Raw genomic sequence first — 9,684 nt, forward strand, 5'->3', positions numbered from 1 at the left:
AGGGCAATATTATGATCATTATGCTGTTATTATGCATGATTTTATAAGATAGATAGATGTGCACGTGAGATGCTATGGGATATAGAATATAATATACACCTTATACATATATACACCTTTACGTACATAAAATAACATACATATGACTGTATTATACCATTACATGGCGATATTATAATTATTACGCATGATTCTCTATAGATCGCTGTGACTGATTGACCCCAGCGCTACGTGGTCCGACGCACAACACACGCGCGTTACCCCACGGGTAGGACACACTAGACAGGACACGCAAAGTCTCTACGTCCGTGCGCCGAGGAGGCGGCGCTGCGACGGGGCTGCCTACAGCTGAGGCGCGCGCACTTCCGGCCCGTCAGCCTCGAGCAAAGAGGGCGCAGGGTGGGGGCAAAGTTGGAGCCAACGGCTGTCTGTGTCTGCGACCACCGCCTGAGGGCCCTCAGGGCCCCGCCCCCGCTCCGGAACGTTTCTGCCGCGGCTGCCGCTTCCGGCCGGACCCGCATGCCCTGCTGCACTCCTCCCCCCGCCCTCCCGTCACCGGAAGCAAGGAGCCAGTTTCCGGCCGGCTCGTGAGCTTGGTGGCTGTTGTGCCGCAGTCATGCGGGGTCGGCGGCGGTTCCTAGAGGCGGCGGCGCGGGGCCTGAGCGGCACGTGCCCGGCCCAGGCCCGCTTCCTGCTGTAAGGGGGTCCTGTCGCTATGAGCGACGTCATGGCCCCGCCCCTTAGCCCTGCCTTCCCCTCCCCCCACCTCCCCAGTAATGTACTAACGCGCCTCTTCGCTTTCCTGCCCCCAGCTGGACCTTGCAGGCTTTGGGAGGCAAGTCTGGGGTGAGGGGAGCAGGTGGGGGTGGGGTGGTAGTGTCACCAAGCCTCATAAGAAAAAGGCATTAAAAATTAAAGCGAATTTTTAAAAAATTAAGTCCAATTCAGCTGATTATAAGTGGACTGGGCAACTCTGGGAGGCAGGGGGTCTGCACTGATACAGCTCAAGATAGGCTTTGCTCCAGGGTTGTCCTTATCACCTTCCTTCTGCAGACGATGAAGGCAGCAGCAGTGAGAGGATCTGCCCATACTGCTTCCAGTTCCGGGTGCCTGGGAACCACCGTGTGCGTCTCAGGCCCAAGAGGAAACCAACGCGGCAGGTCCAGAAGCTGCTGTGTCAGAAGGCAAAGAACTGGAAATTCACCTGGAAGCAGTTGAAGCTTTGGAGAAAGTACCAGGGCTCCAAAAGCATCCTGGTGAGGTTTCTCTGTGCCCCCCTGAGCTTCTTGTTCCCCAGGAATGCTTGGGTGGAAGCTCTGGCAGTCTGCACCAGCAAGACAGGCCTGGCCCAGCCAGCAGTGCTTGGTACTGGCAGCAGCTCAATTTCAAGCTCAACAGAAACATGCTCATTGTACCCAAAGAGCACCCTCCAGTGTTAGTTCACTTGCCTGCACCCAGACTTGAACTGCCTGCCAGCTTTTTGGTTAACAGCTTATGACTCAGGCTGATCACACACAGAAGAGGCCTGTTTTGGGCCTTAGAGTGGGCTGCCAGGTGTGTGTCAGCTGATCTCTTGGGGCAACTGAGAAGGAAAACAGATGGGAGTGAGGATCAGAGGTTGATGATGAGTGCTCCAGGCGGTGGGGGATGGGAACCCTGAGTGGAAAATGTTGCACAGTGCCCACTGCCCCTTGAACAAGTCCAAGGAGCCAGTGGACACTGCCCAGTGAAGTTCTGCCTAGAGACATGACTGAACTGGTGACAAGAAAGTGGCCCTGCCATAGTCCACAGGAATTCCTTGGGGCAGAGCCTCTTTCCTGGTCAGGTAGATTGCTAGCTTAGCGAGAGCCAGGAGCAGGTCAGCCAGGCCTACTTAACACATATTGGCCTTAGGCCCACAGAGCAACAGCTCTCCTTGTTAATAGAGGGAGCTATTCAGTAAGTGTCAGGTGATTACTCAGAACAACAGAAAAATAAAATGGGGATGGGAGCAAGGGTTCCATGAGTGCACCAAAGGAGCACTGAGCAGAGCATACCAGACAGTGCCCACCCCAAAGAAGAGTCCAAAGAGCCAGTGAATGTAGTCCAGTGAAATTCTGCCTGAGACATGATTAGACTGGGGATGGAAAAAGTGGCTCTGCAGTCTGCAGGGGTCCACCTGCCAGAGCCTTGTTCCTGGTCAGGCAGATGGTTAGCTCAGGTAGGGCCAGGAGAAGGTTGAACAGGGGGTCCCAGGACTTGATGGTTCTGTGGATAGGGAGGGCATAAACTGAAAAAGATGCAGGGAGCAGTAGCAGAGCCAGCACCTCAGCAACAGGTTCTGGAGGTGGTGGTGAAGGGGCTGCAGCCTGGCGTACTTGAGGTATGCGCCTGACACACCTCACAAAAGGGCAAGTATTGGGGGTGCCTGTGAATCACACCAGAAGTACACTCATGGCAACAGCTCCATAGAGGAGCTGTCAGTTGAAGTCCCCAGTGGGTCTTGGGATCAGAATGATCGAGCTTGTCCACCAGGAATCCTTGCCTTTACTGAGGCTGTCCTGCCATTTGGTGCCTTGGTGGACATGAGAATTGAATGGTGAAAAGGTGCAGACCACAAGCGTGTTAAGCTGTCAGGATACTGACAGGCGGAAGTGGCAGCAGCTAGGTTGGCACACTGGACCAAACTATTATTTCACTCAGAAAAGATGGCTGACCCCTGCACTAGCTGTAAAAAAAAAAGAGAGGAAAGCTAAATGTTTCTTTTTAGAAGGGAAGCAAACAAGATGCAAGCTTTTTTTTTTTTCCCCCCCCTCCATAAGAACCTAGCTTTCACTAGTTGACTTTCCTGCTGGGATAACTTCTGTCTAAATATATGCTGAAGAACTTATACAGTTGTGCTCTTAACAGAAGAGAGACAAGTGCAAAGAAGTCAAACAAACATGCTGTAGTTCCTGTAACTTTAAGTGTTTGCAGCATTCTGTACTCAGATTATTTTAAGATTTCATTTAAAAGCAAAACATTTCTGCATGGGGAAGATGCAGCTTTTCCAGCATAAGCTGCTGTGCTTCCACCCCATTAACAAGCAGTCTTGCAGAAATGTCTCCAGGTAAATCAGTGACAGCTGATTGATTTTTTTTTTTTTTTTTAAACTTATCTTATTCTATTCTCCCAAATATGATTTAACTTCCTGTGCAGGCTAACAGAATGCCTCTACTTAAGGTTAGTATTCATTCATTCATTCATTCATTCATTCATTCAATCTGTCTATCTAAAAATAATGAATTTGGACCTGGAAAACTTGTGTGAAAAGTTCCAGCAGCAAAACTCAAATGACTGTGTTGCATACTACTTGCATTGTCTCTCATGAATATTAGTGTTCTATAGTACCTGATTAAACCAAATGCCACATGAAACATCAGCTCAATTTAGGTAGCTGTTGAAACATTAGCCCTTGTTTCTTGACTTCTTCTAAACTCAAGAGTGCCTGAATAGTTCAAGGATAACTTCCTGAGATACAGTACTGTTCACCAGACTTCCATTTTGCAATCTAGTGCAAAATCAGGCACCTAAGCAAAAGTTATTTCTGGATGTGCACGTAAAGGAAACCATTGCAGTGTTAACTTATTGCTATTACTTATATTTTGAGGAAGATGCTACCACAAGTGGCATGTAGTCTCAGATGGTAGTCCATTTGAAAATAAATAAATAAAAAAAATATATATTTGTCCTGTTCCCTACCAACTCTTTGGGTGAGCTATGACCTCTTCTAGCTAGGGCCCTGATAAGTGTTCAAATTAAAAGCTGCACAGAAGTTAGCTATAAAGTTGTTATCTATTTTCAAGCACTAACTTTATAGCTGGTTGGCTCTTCTCATAGCTGGATAGACATTTTTATGGAGTGCAAAAGTTACTTTGCACATGTGGCCAGTCTAATTTTATTGTGTGATTAACTAGTTAGTTGTGGTGACATGTAGCAGAGGCCATAGGGGAAATTGGTTAAGCAGTCTTGCTTTTCTTTGTTGCCTTCATCATTTTGTTCTTTAAGCTTGAGAATTCCTGAATCATTGTTCAGGAGTGAGTACTGAATAAATGAATACTTGCTATCTGAATACAAAGTGAAGATGACTGGGCAAAAACTAAAAAAAGTGAGCAAGAGACTTCTTTTGTCTAGAGATTAAAAGACAACTTTTCAGCTAAATATGCAGTGCTTCATTCCTAATAAAAAAACTCTTTGCTCCAGAATTGCATAAAAAGGCAGCTTTAGGAGGGCTGAGAGTGCTTTTCAGACTAATATCTGCTATTGTTTATACCGATATATCAGTGTAGAGGTATTTTGTTGAAGTCTGAGAACAGTCACAAAAATGAGTTGGAAGATGCCTATTAAAATGAAGCAGAGGCAATACTAAATATAAGTTATGCTTTACTGCATGATCTTTATGTTCTGGAGGAAATAAAATGGAAGAATCTTCTAGTACTGAAGATGTACAGAGAACAATATTACACCTTTAATGTAGCATGGTGGGGGTATACAGTACTATTAAAATAGATTTAAAAAAAGATCAGACAGATGCCTTAATAAACGAAGAGAATGTCCTAGTAAGTAGGACTGCACAAAGCTTCGGTAGCCAGTTTGATTCAGAAGAGATTCAGCCTGGTTTGGTAAAAAAAAAAAAAAACACCAGTGCTCCTCTGGGCACTAATGAGGCTAACTGTACCAGAGTTTAGTCAATCGCCTTAATAGCATGTACAGATGTGCTCTGTGTATACTAATGAGGCCTCATCCTCCCCTATTAGCCTCATCCTGGTCCACCAGTTCAAACAATAACAAACCTAAACCCCTGAGCTATAACATAACACTAACAATAAAGACAGCACACTGCCCCTTTAAGAAAGCAAATTCCCACCTTTAGGATAGTGTACCCCTTAGCCCTGGGTACCTTGTGAGCTCCTAAAGTCTTACTGGATTAAGAGGTAGCCAAGCAAGCAGTCAGCTGTATTAAGCAGTAATCCTGTGCAGAAGCTCTTTCTGCCTGCAGTTGCTAGAGAGTGACCCCAGCCCTGAGCTTATATGTTCCCTGGGCTCTAACTTCTGGTCAGCTGACTGCTTGCAGGTGCTGGCTAATTACCTTGTTAGCCTGTTACTTGGGCAACCTGCAGCTGTGGAGCTCTTTGTTGTCTGCTGGGCTCCTTGTTAGGCGGCTTTTGCCTTTAAAGGTGCAGGCAACACCTTGGTGTCCTGCAACAGAGCTAAAAATATATTAAGTGCTAGAGCCATGTGAAGAATTGAGTTTGGTCAAACCCACAAAACAGAAAAATATGTAGCATCTTTCTTAAACAAAATATTTCATTTGAAATAAAACATTTTGGGGGTTTTCTTTTTAACTTTAGGTAGCTAAAATATTATGAAATGATGGCTCTGCTTCCTCTGTTGCGTTCCCCTTCTCCATGATTCAGTGAGCAATCTTGCCTCAGTAATAAAAGCTACACTTAGTGAGATATTCAACATCCACATACCCTTATTTTTGAATGCTGGAGATTTGTATTATACCTTGGTGAGTTTCCACACAAAAAGTGTGATTTAAACTTTCTGAAAAGAAAGTAATTATAATTATTTCAATTGCAAACATCAAACAGCTTGTAATGAATACAGCAATGTGCATAAAAAAACCTCAAAGTACCTGCAGCTATAAACAAAGTTATTTTTGCCCTTTAGTGTAAAGTATCTTTTTAGGGACTGGTTTTGCTTTTGAAGCACAAATACAGTTCTGTGCACATTTTTAAACGTATTTTGAACATTTGGTATATTTGTAGTAAAATGTAAATCCACTGAGGTACATTCATAGAATCATAGAAAGTTAGGGTTGGAAGGGAACTCAGGAGGTCATCTAGTCCAACCCCCTTCTCAAAGCAGGACCATCCCCATTTAGATCATCCCAACCAAAGCTTGGTCTAGTGGGGTTTTGAAAACCTCCAAAAATGGAGCTTCCACCACCTGGTGGTGATAAGTGCTGTACAGTCGGAGTAAGTCTTAATGTTGTCTAATCTTTTCCTTGTTCCTTTTCCTTTGTTTTCCATATTTCAGTATGTTATGCATTTGCTATTCAAGGATCTCCTGACATTCATTTCAAGGGCAGTGGTGTCATCTCCATATGCCTCTGGGAATTTGTTGTCTTGAGTGGCTTAAAGAAAAAATGGAATTGTGAATTTAACGTAGCTTTTTGTGTTTCCCTGCTTCATGCAAGCAAGTAGTTTTAAACAGTTTTAATCTCTTGAATTTAAAATAAAATTCTGGTGAGTCTCACAACAACCTTATAAATAAAATGGGGAATAACTGTCAAAAGAGCTAATATTTCCTTCTCTCTCACTCTCTCCTTATAGTTGGTTACATGTAACTTGTGCAACAAAACAACAAGACATTATGGTGAAAGAAGGGACTTTTTGGCAACGGTAGCTAGCCGTTCTGGTACTCCAAGGAATAAATCCATCATGGAAACGCCCATCCTGAACAAACTACCTGCAAATAAGACAACCTCAAGTTACAGTAACTCTGGGTCTAAAGGCAGAAGTCCAGCTTCCATTTCTAAGTACATATTTCCATTTTACGTAAAAGGGCAACATACCTTTATGAACAGGGCACAGTCTTATCTCCCACTGACTTACTATGATATCAGATGTCATTTAATAATAATTAGTTTCAAGGTAGATAAAAATTTTATTTTTTTTATTTAAATCAGTTGTTTTTTGATTTAATGGTATTTTTTAAAATTTTTTTGTTAAGATACTTTAAAAAAGTAAACCTTTATAAAGATAGTTTTAATTTAAGGTACGTTAAAGCTCAAAGATATCATCATGGAATAGGTATTTATATACTACTGAGGTAATTATATACTATTTGAGACAATATGTTCATGTAACCTTTCTAGAAAAGTTTTATAAATATGTCACAACAGGTCATGGACTATATTAGGGGTCCAGTCTTATCGGGTTCCCAGAGGCTCATCTATAGATTAGTAGAGATTAGAGAAAATCACTCTACCCAATGGGACTTAGTGCTCAGTCTAGAAGATCCAGTTAAGCATCTCTGTGATGTTTAGTGTCAGTTCTCAAACTGACAGACCTGATGACCTACCCATCAGCCTTATTGTTTCTCTGCAAGTATCTGTGCAGTCAGGCCATTACCACTCTCTAAAAGTGCAGATTTCAAGAAGTTAAATGAATAGAGAATTGTTGGGGGCAAGGAGGGAGGAGTCTGCTGATAAATGCAAGGAGGGAGGGGCAGTAGAAACAAAAGACAAACATTTTGAGCAGAATATTCCAGAAGTCTTGAGGGATAAGTTTCTGAGTATAGCCTCTCCATTGATTTGAGATTTAATAAGGGAATGTTATACTAGAAGGAAAGCCTATCATGGCAGCAGGCTTGTCAGGCCATAAAGAAGAGAAGAAATCAAAGATGAGAAGAAATCTAGAAGAAAGTGAAGAAAGCCCCAAGCTAATAACTTATGGCTGCAGCACTCATTTGATGTCCTCCTAGTATAGCGTCGCAAACGTACCCAAAATATAAAAGATGAATATAGTGAATTGGAGATAGTTCACCTCCTAGTGACTTCACAAGTACCTGCGTGAATTCGTAAATAAAATAACCAAATCATTCAGTTTTCTGATGTAGCTACAAAATTAATCTGAAAAAATATCAAAATAAGTCACTGCTTTAAAATGTATAGTGTGTACCTTCTAAAAATGAAACCTACATTATCTCTGAGTTATGAATAATATGTATTATGGTTATATCAAACAACAAGCATTCACTTTTTGTAGAAAACAATGATTAATTGAGGCTTCCTGACCAGTGATTTAAATGTTTAGTCACAGGGGTCAAAAGGTTTGTTGTATAGAGCGAGTATGCATAGAAAAGAAACTTAAAGTCTATAGCTATAAGCATACATTCAAGTCATCTTTGTCCTTTAGTATCAAATGTTCTTTTAGGGATTGTTTTTTTCTAAGCACAGTTGCAGCTGTGTGCATAGCTCAGTCTTTTTATACACAGAGCACATCTATACATGCTATTAAGGCGATTGACTAAACTCTGGTACAGTTAGCACCAGAATTTATTGCTCCCAGGCGCACTGTTTGCACATGCACCCAGGACTGCAGCACTTTGAGCTGGGGCAGAGCAGCCCTGGCTGGCAGAGTGCCCTGGGGGTCAGTCTGCCAGCCCAGGGCTTCTCTCCCCCAGTTCAGAACGCTGCAGATGGACTGGTTGGGGCATGAGGGTGCTTCAGTGCAGGACTAGCTGGCAGGTAGCCCCTGCACCAAAGCACCCTCATGCTGCAGCCAGCCCTGTCAGTGTACATGCACTGTGACAGAGCTGAGTAGTTTACTCTATCCTAATAGTACCACATGTGTAGATGATGACATTTTACAGTAAATCTCTCGTGTAGATGCATTCGGAGACAGGCAATTATGCTTATACCTGCTCACTTTCACTTTCAAATACATTTTATATTTGCAATTAAAATTGTATTCATTGAACATTTTAAAAATCTGGCCATAAAATTACAGTGTTATTATTTATACCAGTCTCACTTTTTTTACAAATCAATTGCTTTTTTCCTTTCCTTTTCAGGACATGTAAGTCTGGAAAGTCAACACCCAATTCTTCTCCCAGGACTCCCAGGAACACAAAATTTCACTTCTGTCATTTAAAATGGCTGCTCGACCAAGGAGAAAAAGAAAAGAGTCAGAAGGGGGGCTTAAAAAACTTCTTGTCTTCACTTTAAAATACTGAATGACTACAGTAATCTTGATAAAGGATACCAAAGCGATGGTTAAGATTAGGTCCATAAATAAATATATCTTTACAACAGACCCAGATACTATTTAATATCTTTCTTTGCCAAGTTTTTTATTTTTTGTAATACAGGGGGAAATTTGAGTACATCACATAAAAATACAAAGATTGTTTCCAAATGGGGTGTCCATCAGTGTGTATTGCTGGAATAATAAAATTAATATGCCATGTCTCAAGCTTGAATTTTAATGGCTCAGGAATTAAAAACAAATCTATCTGTATAGGGATTTTTTTTCAAATAGGATCCTGTACCCTGCAAGCATTTAAACACAGTGCTCATCCCTACTTATCCCCACATGCCAGCCCTGGTAAAGCTGAAAACTCACAAAGCTACATTTGGTTTTCCCATGTGGGTTTCTCATGCTAGATGTTTTTGCTTTTAGGTTTTTAGAGTCTGAACACAGTTTAGGGGCTGCTTCTAATTGGGCCTTCAGACAAGTTTTAGGAAGGCAGATCCTCTGTCTATACTGTTTTGTGAGAGCTGATATCCTTTGATCTAACTGTCCAGGCCCCTAATAATGCCTGTTCTCGCAGACTCTCTAGTGGTTTAAACATATGTTTTCCCAGAGCTGTAACCTTACAGATGCTGTAATGTGCAGTGTATCTTTCCAAGAACACATTATAGTTAAAATATACAAAGGTTTCCAAACTCTGCAAAGGTTTTCAAACAAATTTCTCCACTTTAAGATAGCACAAGAAAGTCTTGAACTTTTCTTTAAAAGTGTCGATTCATTTTACCATTTTTAAATACTAAGCACAATGTCATCCTTAATGTCCACAATCCACGATGTCACTCCCCCAAAGTGTTGTGGTTCATAGGGTCAGTATAAAAAAACAGTTACTAAAACACAGCTC

The 9,684-nt window shown here is 42.1% G+C and overlaps 1 protein-coding gene across 2 annotated transcripts; it reads left to right on the forward strand.

The window, feature by feature from the left end:
• Positions 1 to 418: 418 nt before the first annotated feature.
• RMP24 (ribonuclease MRP subunit p24) lies at positions 419 to 9,005 on the forward strand. 2 transcript variants are annotated; one of them, XM_090049600.1, is made up of 5 exons: positions 419 to 696; positions 813 to 835; positions 1,054 to 1,256; positions 6,360 to 6,680; positions 8,605 to 8,846. In XM_090049600.1, the coding sequence occupies exons 1-5, from the start codon at positions 617 to 619 to the stop codon at positions 8,611 to 8,613; spliced, it is 636 nt and encodes a 211-aa protein (XP_089905726.1). In that variant the 5' UTR covers positions 419 to 616; the 3' UTR covers positions 8,614 to 8,846. The 2 variants fall into 2 exon arrangements, with proteins under 2 accessions (XP_089905726.1, XP_089905725.1); XM_090049599.1 differs by having other exon boundaries at positions 453 to 696; positions 6,360 to 6,565; positions 8,605 to 9,005.
• Positions 9,006 to 9,684: the final 679 nt, after the last annotated feature.

Source organism: Crocodylus siamensis, chromosome 5 (genome assembly GCF_052110815.1).
Source record: "Crocodylus siamensis isolate JL-2025a chromosome 5, ASM5211081v1, whole genome shotgun sequence".
Taxonomy (NCBI): Eukaryota; Metazoa; Chordata; order Crocodylia; family Crocodylidae; genus Crocodylus; species Crocodylus siamensis.

Bases quoted from the DNA above. Each gene is read 5' to 3' on its own strand.
- RMP24 (XM_090049599.1), top strand. From the start codon at position 617: ATGCGGGGTCGGCGGCGGTTCCTAGAGGCGGCGGCGCGGGGCCTGAGC. The intron at 697-812 runs GTAAGGGGGTCC...TCCTGCCCCCAG, and splicing joins GCCCAGGCCCGCTTCCTGCT to CTGGACCTTGCAGGCTTTGG. The intron at 836-1,053 runs GCAAGTCTGGGG...TTCCTTCTGCAG, and splicing joins GACCTTGCAGGCTTTGGGAG to ACGATGAAGGCAGCAGCAGT.